General features: G+C 51.3%; 1 protein-coding gene across 2 annotated transcripts in view; it reads right to left on the reverse strand.

The window, feature by feature from the left end:
• ITPK1 (inositol-tetrakisphosphate 1-kinase) overlaps nucleotides 1-12,922 on the reverse strand; it is a 179,118-nt gene that overhangs the window by 77,159 nt on the left and 89,037 nt on the right. For both annotated transcript variants that reach the window (XM_021675721.2, XM_064375179.1), the window contains one exon: nucleotides 578-703. In XM_021675721.2, the coding sequence (XP_021531396.2) occupies nucleotides 578-703 (126 nt within the window). The remainder of the gene's footprint in view (nucleotides 1-577; nucleotides 704-12,922) is intronic.

A 12,922-nucleotide genomic window follows, 5' to 3' on the forward strand; every position in this document is an offset into this window, starting at 1 on the left:
CAAGAACCCCAAGGCGACAGGCAGGTCACTGTGGGGTCAGGACCTGGGAGGCTGCTGGGGAAGTCTGGTGGGGATGGAGAAGCAGCCAAGGGACTCAGTAAGACACCTCAGGCCGTGCTCAAAGGTGAGTACCCAGGTCAAAGTCATGGGCAGAGGCAGGGCTCTCCACCGAGGCAGGACTCAGGTCAAAGGCCCTTGGAAGTTCCCTTTACCAAGTGCAGCAAAAGGGTTCCATCCCTTGTGCCAACCCAAGCCATGGTTAAGGGCTGTGTATGCCTGTGCTGAGGACGTGGAGGCCACAATGGAACTCAGCGGTGCCTGATTGGAAAATCACGTCTACACAGCCAGGGGTAGAGACGGGCTAACCGTGCCCTGGTGTGGTCCCCATGCTACACCCAAGGATACTGAGGCCACAGAGAAGTACCAGCCCAGGAGCCCATGCCTTGCCAGTGGCAGAGCCATTTCTCCAGCCTATACCTCTAGAGAGCTGCTACCGCCCTAAACACACAGCCATTCCAGGGCCTCCCCTCCTCCTCCTGAAAATGCCACAGCCAAAGGCTGCACAGTCCTCACTCACCTGGAACCTGTGCACCAGCTCCAGGGACTGGCTATCATTCTGGTCTGCTTCAAGGATGACGTCGGTCAGCTTGTGGATGATGACATCCAGGGGGCCCTGCTCCTCGATCGGCCGGTTAAGGTTCAGCTGCGAGGCAGGGAACACAGACAAAAGCAACAACTTCAGCACCTGAGTCCACTGCCCCATTCTCTCGTCCACCCCAGGGCATATCACCAGAGGAACCTCGAGCCTCCCTATCGCACTCTAGAGATGGGGCAGGAGGAGGGCTGACACTCATGGGAAATACCAACAGGACAAGCAGGACAAACTCTCCAAGACCCTACGACTCGTCTCTCCTGCTAACTCCTCAAGGGCAGAGCCCACGTTTGTACTTCTGTTCCCCAAGCCCCATGTGACCCAGGACGCAGAAGACACAAAAGAGGAATCAAGGTGACAGTGTCAGTAGGCCAGGCAAGTGATGCTGAGAAATGGCTTTATAGAGAAAAGCTTTTCTGAATATGTCCCATCTGCCCAACCACCTGGGGAAACTAGGGCTCCAAGGGGTTAAGCAAATGACTAACATCACACAGCCGGATCAGAACTTAGATCGAAGTGGATGCTGCTTCTGCTAACTTATAAAAAGTCTTAGCAAAGCTGTGGTCCTCAGGAATCTAGAAGCTGCTGCTTTAAGCGACCAGATGCTTGCACTTCACACCAAAATCTGGGCTCATCAGGAAAAGCGAAGGCGCGCGGGGCTGCCTGCAATCTGTTCCATACTGCTCCCCTGCTCTGCTGGGGAATGTGTTTATTTTTTCAAGTGCATGAGGTTGGGAAGATCAGGCCCCAGGGGAGCCAGAGCCTCTAGCTGACAGACAGTCAGCGTCACCTGACCCCAAGACAGGAGCACCTGCCAAAAGCCAGGGCAGCCTGACACCGGCTTCCTGACCTGCCAGATGTCTCCCTCCCGGCACGCGGCCACCACCACCTGCAAGGCCAGTGCCTCTGAGGCAGCGGCGCCAGCCCGGCACCTGGCTGACCCCCAACTTGGCCTCAGCAGAGGCCAGAGGCCACGAGCCCCACCCCTGCTCTCATCCCCACCCCCAAGTGGGGTTCCCTCCAGAATTCAAGGCTGACTGTTTTAAAGTTGTTACTAAAGACATTCTAAGTGACAACTACAAATGGTCACTGGCAGTCGGCACCATGCTCGAAGCTTGCATGCATTTCTTTCATTTTATTTAACAGCCACTATGAAAAGTTATTTTACAAATGAGGAAAGTGGAGGACAGAGACTTTTTTTTTTTTTTTTTGAGATAAAGTCTTGCTCTGTCGCCCAGGATGGAGTGCAGCGGCGCAATCTTGGCTCACTGCAACCACCATCTCCAGGGTTCAATCGATTCTCGATGCCTCAGCCTCTCGAGTAGCTGGGACTACAGAGGTGTGCCACCATGCCAGCTATTTTTTGTATTTTTAGTAGAGACAAGGTTTCACCATATTAGCCAGGATGGTCTTGATCTCCTGACTTCATGATCCACCCACCTCAGCCTCCTAAAGTGCTGGGATTACAGGCGTGAACCACCACACCCTGCCAGAGAAGGGAGACTTTTAAAACCTGCCTAGGGTCTCACAGCAGGAAGGCAGTGAAGCGGGGATGCAAAGTCAGATCTAAGGCTGTGCTTATCACTCTGTTCCCTCTGCCTGTCCCCCCAAACTCACTCCCTATGCCTGCTCAGTGTCCTGGACAGCTGTTCTCTAAGGCCACAACCACCTGGCTGCCTTGACCGCTGGCCAAGTCAGGCCAACTGGAGGCACAGCAGATGGGCAAGAAGGAGAGAGGGAGGGGATGTATTCGCAGCATCCTCACACCCCCACCTCCTGCCATATTTCTGGCACAGTCACAGCCCTCTCAGACGCCTCTCTAAATAGCCTTCCCTACGGCTCCAGGTACATTTTCGGCCCTTGTCCCCTCAGGCCTAGAGGTGGTGACAGCTCTTGGGGCTTGTTAGCACCGGGGAACTCTGTCCCTTGCTGGCTCCCAGGCCTTCTCACACCCTGTGATGGTCCCTTACTAAACTCTTCCCTGTTGGAGCCCTGGAACATGCCAGCTTTCGCTTGCTGTCTTTAACTCCTCTTTCTTACTGTTTGCCAGGAAAGATGTTAAGGGATTTCCTCTCTCCATATATTTTAAAAAGCCCTTTAGACCTCACAATAAGAAAATACTAAGAAATGCTGTTCCCTCCCCATGGTGACCGACCTGTGTACAAAACAACACAAAATAAAGCCAAAACCAGGCCAGCTGAGAAGCTGCTCATCTCTGGGGCTCTTAGATGAAGACGGGGAAGGGAAAGACATTTCCCAGTATCTCCTGAGACTGGGTGCTGGCTCATATTCACGGCAAGCCCAGGGGTCAGAGAAGACTCTCCCTGCTGCACAGGGACAGGACACTAATGGCCCAAGAAGGAAAATCACCGAGCAAGGCCATGCAGGTGGAGCAGCCAGGACGGAGGCTGTGCACCAATGCCCACGTGTCAGCCTCCACAAGCAGCCTGCTAACCTGGCTCGCCATCCCCTGGGCCTCAGTTTCCCCTCTGACAGAAAGAAGAAACTGCAAGAGCTTTGCTGGCTCTCACCACAGATTCCAAATTTCACTCCACCCAACACCTCTTCCCAGAGAAAGCAGAATTTGAAGGAAGGTAGAGAGGCCACGGGCAGAGAACACTGGGTTCTCAAACAGAGCCAAAAACCAACCTGTTTCTACTACGGCCATGGCTCCAGTGGGACAGGCACCACAAACGAGAGGCCAATCTCTTCAGACCAAGAGAGCTACACGCACAGGGGAAGTCAGGCCACAGGAGAGATGCACACAGACTGCAGAACCCCCATGCCCACCAGCACCCACATCTCCAGATAGCCCTGCTTGAGAGAAACTGTGGGGTCCCCTTGGCACTGGGAAAGGAGGTAAGCAGAGGGGATGCCCCTGGTGTCCTCGCTTGGCATCAGCTTGCAGCCTGTAGACCTGACAACCACGGCTGTTTGGAAAATAAGCTCTCCGCATCCCCAACGCTCCGCTGAAGGTAAACAGCTGAGCTCTGGAAATGGGCCACCCTCCGTTGTGTATTTTCCAACCATTTCCATGCCAGTAAAACCCTTTTGTGAGAACAGCCGCTTGGGACACACATCAGGCCTGGGCCGCTCTTGGGTGTGGCCGCCTCTCCCTGTGGCATCTGTGCTGGGTACGAGCAGGGCTGCTGGCAGCTCTAGTGACTCTTCCTCAGGTGCCTGACATGCCACGACTGCCCTGAAGGGGTCTCCTCAACCTGAACACACCACAAACGGGCCGCGGTCTCCCTCCCTGAACACACCACAAATGGGCCGCGATCTACCCCTGTGAACACATCGCAAACAGGCCGTGGTCTCCCTCCCTGAACACACAGCAAGTGGGCAGCGGTCTCCCCGACTGAACACACTGCAAACAGGCTGCAGCCTCCCTTCCTGAACATATCGCAAATGGGCAGCGGTCTCCCCCAATGAACACACCGCAAATGGACCACGGTCTCCCTCCCTGAACAAACGGCAAACGGCAATGGTCTCCTTCCCTGAACACACAGCAAATGGGCCACGGTCTCCCCGCTGAACACACTGCAAATGGGCCGCAGTCTCCCCCCTTGAACACACCGCAAATGGGCCGCGGCCTCCCCCATTGAACACACCACAAACAGGCTGCAGCCTCCCTCCCTGAATATACCGCAAACAGGCCGCAGCCTCCCTCCCTAAACACACCGCAAACGGGCCGCAGCCTCCCCCACCCCACCACTGAACACACCGCAAACAGGCCACTGTCTCCCTCCACTGGCTGGAAAGGAGATGAGCCCTTGGGTGCAGCCCCCACAGGAGAAAGGGCCCAGCTCCTGAGACCCGGGACGCCATGGAGGGGAGGACATCGTGCAAGGGGATGCCCAAGGGGAAAGGACACCATGGAGGCGTGTCTCCCAGAAGCCATGGGGACAGGAACTCATTTCAAGGTTGTCATTCTGCTTTTCTGACCACACTCTGCCCCGAGAAAAGAGAACATTCCCAGGGACTTCTTTTTCTCCTCAGAGGATGGGGTCTGATTTGTCCCTCTCAGCAGGAGCAAGGGTGTCTCAATGAAAGGCTGCCCGCCAGGGCCCGAGGTCTGTGGCCACTCCGTTTCCAAGTCACGCCATCTCACGGGGCCCATGCTGGATCCTGTTGTGTGTGGCACTTGGAGTTCAGAACTCGGAGAAAACAAGGGGCCACTGTTTCCCTCCGGACGAAAGCAGAGACTTACTAGAGGTGGGGGCAGGGCTGGGAGACAGGACAAAGGCCTGCAAACCCCAGTGGCCCCAGAGTCCTCTTTGACTTCCAAAATAATTAACCCAATCGTACCCAGCCTGGTAACCCAGCTGAGCTAGGCCCTAACACTATCCCTGCCTCCCCCAGGACCTAGAACCAGGGAGGGCATGGGCCACGAAGACAGGCCTGGAAACCCATCCCTACTCCACTGCTTCTGAACAAGAGCAGGTCACTGAGCTGTGCAGTACCTTGGTTTCCCTACCATAAAATGAGGATGCTATTAACCCTTCCCTGCACCTCACAGGATTATTATGAGTCCTAGAGCAAAAGTTCAATCCTTTTTCACATTTCTCAACTCACCCCAGCCCAAACAGGAAGAATTGGTAGCTCCCTTGTGTCCCCCATAGCCCCTGAACCCTTTGCACATCCCTGCAGGATTGCACCATAACTCCCAGTCATGATGCTGATTCTTTAATCCACTGCCCCTGCACTGGGGGCTGCTCTTCCTCCATGGTATCACACGATCTTTCTGACCCACTTTCTCAATTTCTCAGTAACTGGTTTCCAATTACTCAGGTAATGAGGAGGGCTGTGTGGCCACTGCCCTCTCGGAACCTCAGTTTCCTTGTCTTTATTTTTCATTTTTTTTAAAGACAGGGTTTCACCATGTTGGTCAGGCTGATCTTGAACTCCCGACCTCAGGTGATCCGCCTGCCTTGGCCTCCAAAGTGCTTGGATTACAGGCGTGAGCCACCACGCCCGGCCTTCCTTATCTTTAAAGCAAGAAGCCTCGTGATCCCAGTACTAGCACCCAGCTCTTGCATGCCTGCTCGGTGCCAGGCTCTGCTCTAAGCACCTGACATGCACTGAGTCGCTCAATTCTCACAACAGTCTGAGATGAGGACCCACGAGAGAGGCACAGGGTGGTTAAATAACATGTCACAGTCTTACAACTTCACACCCACTCTTAGCAGTACCTAGCCAGTGACACTCATTAAATGTCAGCTATTGTATTTCTTTATACTTACTATTCTTACTATTACCGACCAGTGGAAATTTCCCAAAAGTTTTGTCCTAACCAAGATTGAGAAAAATGGCCCCAATGAAGGGCGAGAGGGCTGAAGTCTGACTTATTCCTCTCCCCTCTCCATGGATCTGAGAATCTGAGGCAGAACTGCCATCGCCAAACTCAAAAGGCCTTGCCAAGTGGAAGCAGATCTCTCCAGCAGGAAAGGTCAGATCTGGGAACCTCACGAACAGACTTCAAAAGGGACCTTGGGGCTGGGTATGGTGGCTTGTGCCTGTAATCCCAGCACTTTGGGAGGCCAGGTGGGCGGATCACTTGAGGTCAGAGTTTGAGACCAGCCTGGCCAACATGGTGTAACCTCGTCTCTACCAAACAATACAAAAATTAGCCAAGTGTCGGGGTGTGCACCTGTAGTCGCAGCTACTTGGGAAGCTGAGGTGGGAGAATCACTTGAACCCCGGAGGTGAAGGTTGCAGTGAGCCAAGATCATGCCACTGCACTCCAGCCTGGGCGACAGAGTGAGACCCTGTCCCCCACCTCCCTACCAAAAAAAAAAAGGAGCTTGGCCTTGGAGGACTCCATGAGAGTGGTGTGTTTTCAATGGGTTTGATTCCAAAGGAAGACTAGGAAACAGGAGATGGAGGCTTTTCCCTGGCAAGACCAACTCTCACTCTCAAGAGCTCCTAGTGTCCCCCAGAGAGGTCAAGAGTGAGAGGTCATTTGGGGCTGCCACCAAGACCAGCAAGCTGGGACAAGGATGGTGCTGGTCACCCTAGCAGCCTCTGGCCCAGGAGGAGGAGGGAAGTCGTTGAAAATGCTCTCTAACCCAATTCCCTGATTTCTTAGTAACTGGTTTCCAATTACTGGAGTAAGCAGCAAACTCGTGAAAGTTTAAGACTGGGTAACTTTTCTCCCTAGAAGATGAAGGGCCAAGACAACTAAATGGCCTGAGGATGATGCTACCTTGTAGCTCCAAAGTTCTGGGAATTTACGAGCTGACACTAGAGTCAGAAAAGTTACACCCATTCAGCAAGCACAGCTCCTTAAGAACAGGACTGACCCTGAGTTCTCAGGATGGGTCAGTCCTGTTCTGAGTTCTCAGGACTGAACCTGAGTTCTCAACACTGGGTGTTGGAGGGCCAGGTCCAAGACCAGGTGAAGGATAAACACACCCTCCCCCAGGATGCTGACCTAAGGAAATGATCAACAGGTAAAGGCCACTTCTGGCCTAGGGAGTCACCGACAGCATGTTGACAAGAGAAAAGACACAGAGTGCATGTGTGAAAATGGGGTGCTGGCTAAGTAATGCTGGGCACGCCACCACAAAGGGCTACTCAAGAGCCACTGAGATGGTGCGGCTGGGCACAGTGGAGCACACCTGTAATCCCAGCCACTCACTGGGCTGAGGTGGGAGGATCATTTCAGCCCAGGAGTTTGAATCTACCCTGGCCAACACAGCAAGACTGCATCTTGGTTTTTTTTTTGTTTTTTTTTTTTTTGAGACAGAGTCTTGCTGCTGAGGATGTAGTACAGTGGCGCGATCTCCACTCAATGTAGCCTCCACCTCTCAGGTCCAAGCTATTCTCCTGCCTAGCCTCCCGTGTAGCTGAGATTACAAGCATGCACCACCACAACCAGCTAACTTTTTTTTTTTTTTTTTTTGTGAGACAGAGTTTCGCTCTTGTTACCCAGGCTGGAGTGCAATGGCGCGATCTCGGCTCACCGCAACCTCCGCCTCCTGGGTGCAGGCAATTCTCCTGCCTCAGCCTCCTGAGTAGCTGGGATTACAGGCATGCACCACCATGCCCAGCTAATTTTTGTAATTTTAGTAGAGATGGGTTTCACCATATTGGCCAGGCTGGTCTTGAACTCCTGAACTCAAGTGATTCGCCTGCTTCAGCCTCTCAAAGTGCTGGGATTACAGGCGTGAGCTACTGTGTCTAGTCGTATCTCTTCAAAAAAAGAATAGTCTTTATTTTTAGTAGAGACGGGGTTTCACCATGTTTGGCCAGGCTGATCTCGAACTCCTGACCTCACGTGACCCGCCTGCCTTGGCCTTCCAAAGTGCTGGGATTACACATGTGAGCCATTGCACCCGGCCTATCAGCCCCTTTTCTGGACACAGGACAGGACTGTACTTACTGATTCCCTGGTAAATGGGTGATCATGTGTCTCATTCTGACCAATTAGCTATGAATGAAAATAGAACATGCTGTTTCCTGGGCAGAGCATGTAACTGCAGGAGTGAGGTCTCCAGAGCCCTCTCTCCACTCCGGTGCAGGACCAGCAACCTTCCAGATGGGGTGCTCAGTTTTGGATCTCTGAGTGAATAAGATGGACAGAGCCACCAGCTGGCCCTGTGGATATGTGGAACGAGTGTGGAATAACCCATGGTTTTCAGCTAAGATTCTGAGGCTGTTGGCTAATACAGCACAACCTAATAAAAAGTTGGTGCCTTTTTATTCCCCCAAGCTTTTCTTTTTCATTTGTTGAAACAAAGGAAGGATGGAAATGAAGGGAAAGGGAAGGGGAGAAAAGCAAATTAAGGCAAACAGGCCCCGACAGGTAACTGCAAGGTTGAGAACAGAATTTAGCTGTGATTTTTTTCACATTATAGTATTTGGATAAGAAAGGAATGGGGATTTATCCTTTAAGGGGATGATAACTTGTCAGAGCCCTTAGGATCAGAAGGCAGGAGCCTTGATAGAGCCACATCACAGACGTGGCTGTCCCCAGCATCCCAGGAAAGCTCACCTAGTAGTCCCCTCAATCTGCAAGATGAGTCCCTCAATCCCGTGCATCTTGGCCAAGGGGCTTCTTTATCTGTGTTAGTGTTCACGGTGGCACCTGAGAGCTCAGAGTCGGAGCTGATGGGAGCTAACCCCTCCCTCTGTTGCCAGGTGCCAGTCTAGTCCTGTCCTGGGGGGAAAGTATGAATCACAAGATGGCAGAAAAAGAAAAAAAAACGGGGAGGGCATCAAAGGGCTGGTAGATCTGGACCCACAAGACGGGGAGTCAGAGGCCATGTAATGAACCCTGACAGCACTGCGTGTGTGTTGTGGGAAAGGCGGAGAGGGTCCCACACATGAACCTCCTGTTGCCAGGCCTGGAGGAAGAAACGCGCAGAGTCCTCTCGTCTGCAGCACTCCTCCATGGCCGGCCAATGCTCTTCTTCCCAAGCTACTCCAAGCACAGAGGTGCTCCCCCCACAGGCAGAAGGATGCTCAGGGGTCAGAGGGCAGGGGCTGAGCCTCTAGCTGTGCAGCCTGGGGAAGGGCATGTCCCTCCCCTCCCCAAGCCCGCTTCCTCACCTGTGGAGTGAGGGTAAAGAAACGTCCTTCCTATAGTTGCCATGAGCACACAGCCAGGGCAGCCGTCCATTACCTCCTGCTGTGACTGGAGTTGACCACGCTGCACCGGTGTCAGCAAATAGGACCTTCTTCCTCACAGGAGGCTCAGTGCTCTCTGGCCTCAGCATAGGCCTTTCTGGCCTTCTCTGGCTTTCCACCGGCATGATTCTGATCATCACCTCCACCACGACCACTGGGACCCTTATCATATTCCAGGTGTACACTGAGCAAATGACAGACCTAATCTCCTAAACACATAATCTCCATGTCCTTAGGAGGCAGAGGCCATCATCGCCATTTTACATACGAAGCAAGGAGGTCAAGACGCAAAATAACTGAACTGAGGCTGTATAACCAGCAAATCTCAACAGCCCCAGCCCCTGTGGCTCCAGGACACGGGCTCCTGAGCCCTCTACTTCCATCAGGAAGGGGAGTGGCCTGACAACACAGCTGGACGGACGTCCTTCCCCAAGGTGACAGGGAGTGAGGCTGTGGGCAGCTATCCTGTGGTCTGAGACGCAATCTGAGGGGGCCAGAGGCAGGGAAGCACCCACAGGCTCAGCATCGCCAACCCAGACTTGCCCCCAGCTCCAGGAGAAGAGGACAATTCTGATATCCTGGCTGGCAGGCCTCAAGTTTTCAACCACAATGCCATCTCCTGAGAGCCACCTGGGTCAGGCAGTGAGAGCCTGTCCAGGGCTGGAATCAGGGTCTTTCCATCCTGCCGGCCACTGACACAGCACACCACTGTCAGCTTCACGGAGCTCTCCAAGCCAAAGGGCCTGGCACCAGCACCCCGACCTGGCAAACAAGGGCAGTCACGGAGGCTGTGGGGGCAAGGGCCCCTCCAACAGGCAGTGGTAAGGCCTGCCTAGCACCTCCCACATTGCTGTCTTTCTACTTTAGTTGTGGCGGTTTTGCCAGGCAGAAAATCTTGACTTTTCTGTAATTCAAATGTATAAATATTTTCATCTTTTGATTCTTTGCTCCCTAGAAGTTTTTAAATCAGCCCATGGTTTTCTCAAGTATTTTTACATTTTCAATTTTTATCATTAAATCTTGGATCCATCAGGAGTTGTTTCAGTGGAAGACTGAGGTGTGCATCTGTGTGCATTTTCTTCCAGATGGGCACTCAATTGTCTCAATAACATCCACTTACCCATCTCTTACCCACTGTTTTCAAATGCCAGTATTTCCTAATTCCCACATTTTTTGGGGACTCTCCATTAATCTGTCTTACACCAATACCACATTGATTTGGTGTGGTTTTCTTTTTTCCACGTGGTTTTAATTACAATAGCTCCATGATATAGCTTAATACCGGTAAGAGCTAGGTCCTACCTTCCTTTTCACAATTTTCCTGAACAGTCATGCTCATTTTTTTTTCCTATACACCCTTAAAAGAATAGGACTTAGAGCTGGGTATGGTGGCCCATGCCTGTAGTCCCAGCACTTTGGGAGGCTGAGGCAGGTGGATCACCTGAGTCCAGGAGTTTGAGACCAGCCTAGGTGACGGAGTGAAATACCATCTCTACAAAAAAAACAAAAATGAGCAGGCTGGTGGTACACACCACACCTGTGGCCCCAGCTACTCAGAAGGCTGAGGCAGGAGGGTGGTTTGAGCACAGATTGCACCACTACACTCTAGCCTGGGTGACAGAGCAAGATCCTGTCTATATTAAAAAAAAAAAAAAAAAGATCAGAATCTCTACCTTAGACCCCTTAGAAGAAAAAAATAAGTAAATAAAATTAAAAAAAAGAATAGGACACAGACTGAGAATTAGTTATATTTATGAAACCCATGGTTTGATCATGAATCCCCTTAACCAGGAACACCATATATTATGTTTACAGCTCATATCACAAATGACTAATCTCTCTCAAATATAATAAGATCCTACAAACTGATTTTTTTTTAAAAGGCAACCTAACACAATAGAAACCATGAACAAAAGATATGTTTGAATGTACATACAAAAAATTAATTACAAATGGCTCCCAACATATAAATATTAGAAAATACTCAACCTCATTCATACAACAAATGTAAATTAAAATTATATTAAGATACCATTTTATAGGTACCAGATTGGTGAAAGTCAGAGAGACGGATAGCACACTGTGTTGCCCAGGGCTGGGGGGATACAAATTCAACCATCTCAACAGGCAGCAAGTCGGTAATCCCCGTCACAATTTAAACGCATAACCTTTCTCCTTCAGAAGTCCCACTCCAGGAGCTGATCCCACAGGGTGAACTCCCACACATATGTACTCACACACATTGCTGCACTGTTTATAATCGCCAAATATTGATAACTAAATAAAAGTCCATCGAGAAGGGACTGAATCACTTATGACGATCCATATGGTGGAAGACCATGCTGCCACAGAAAAGAACAGGGGGTGCTTTCTGTAGCGACACAGAAAATCTCCAAGAAGGTGCCGATCACTGAGCACAGCACGCTAGAATATGTACAGGGAGGGGAAAAAGGAGTTACACAAAGTCAACTTTTGCTTGTACAGTAAGTCTTCACTGAACATGGAAGATAGGTTCTTGCAAAGTGTGGCTTCAACTGAGTCATTGCACAGCAGGTCCTCAAATAACATCAATTCCTTCAACGTCGCTTTTTTACAAGGAGAAAAAAATTGGTTTCATTATATATTTCGTATAAAGTCACAGTCTTCAAGAACCTATCGAAGAGGCTAAGTGAAATCTTACTGCATATGCACAGAGTGTCTTGGGATGTGCACACGAAACCGGTGTGGCAGACACCATGGGGGAAAGGACCAGGGGGCTTGTGGGATCAGGGTGAAAGGAAAACTTCTTATCATATGCTCCTGGAGATTTAAAACCAGTGAAATGTCTTATTTACTTGCTGAAAGTTTGTAAATTACCAACAGAGCAGTCTCTACGAAGAACACATTTGGGATCTGAGAGTCAGATAGGCTTAGATTCAAATCCAGCCAATATCTAGCAGCCATTGGGCACCTATTGTGTACCCAGCCCAGCTCTAAGCACTTCACATGAATTATCTCACTTAATCATCTCAATGACCCTGTGAGGCAGAGCCGATTATTATTCCCATTGTATAGATGGGGACGCCAAGGTATCCACATAGCTAATGATGAAGGAGCTGGGAGGGGACCAGTGGGGCAGACTCTGGGCTAGACAGCTGGAGAACCACACTCCAGATGCTCCAACACAGGGACACGTCTACGTGTGCACGCATGTGGACATCCGTGTACATGTGCCTCTCAGGACTCCTCTGCAGATCTCAGAGCCTGTGCACTAGCCACTGAGTAAGCAAGAGAACTGTCAACAGAAATGATTTATGCTGCTGTCCAACTGGTGCCCACCTTCCCACCCAATGGCACACGTGACAACCTCAGTCTCACCCAGGGCTTTGGCTGATCACAAGGGGCTCACTGAAAACCCCTCCCTGCTCTCAGCGCCCGAGGAATCCTGCCTCTCCTCTCTCCAACCTCTGGCCTGAGGTTTCAGTACTTTCTAAGTCACCTAGAGAGCAGTAGGGAAAAAAGGGACTGGTCCTTGGCTTTCTGCAATGAGAGGACCTCAGTGGGAAATTGGCGCTGTGGGCCCGGGCACCTGCTGGCTCCAGGCAAAAACCCAGAGGCTGCTCTCCCACAGCCACATGCTCCTCAACACGCCCCATTTCC

The sequence above is a fragment of the Aotus nancymaae genome, unplaced genomic scaffold (genome assembly GCF_030222135.1).
Source record: "Aotus nancymaae isolate 86718 unplaced genomic scaffold, 86718_ANA_hifiasm-v0.15.2.pri h1tg000011l, whole genome shotgun sequence".
In the NCBI taxonomy this organism is placed as follows: Eukaryota; Metazoa; Chordata; class Mammalia; order Primates; family Aotidae; genus Aotus; species Aotus nancymaae.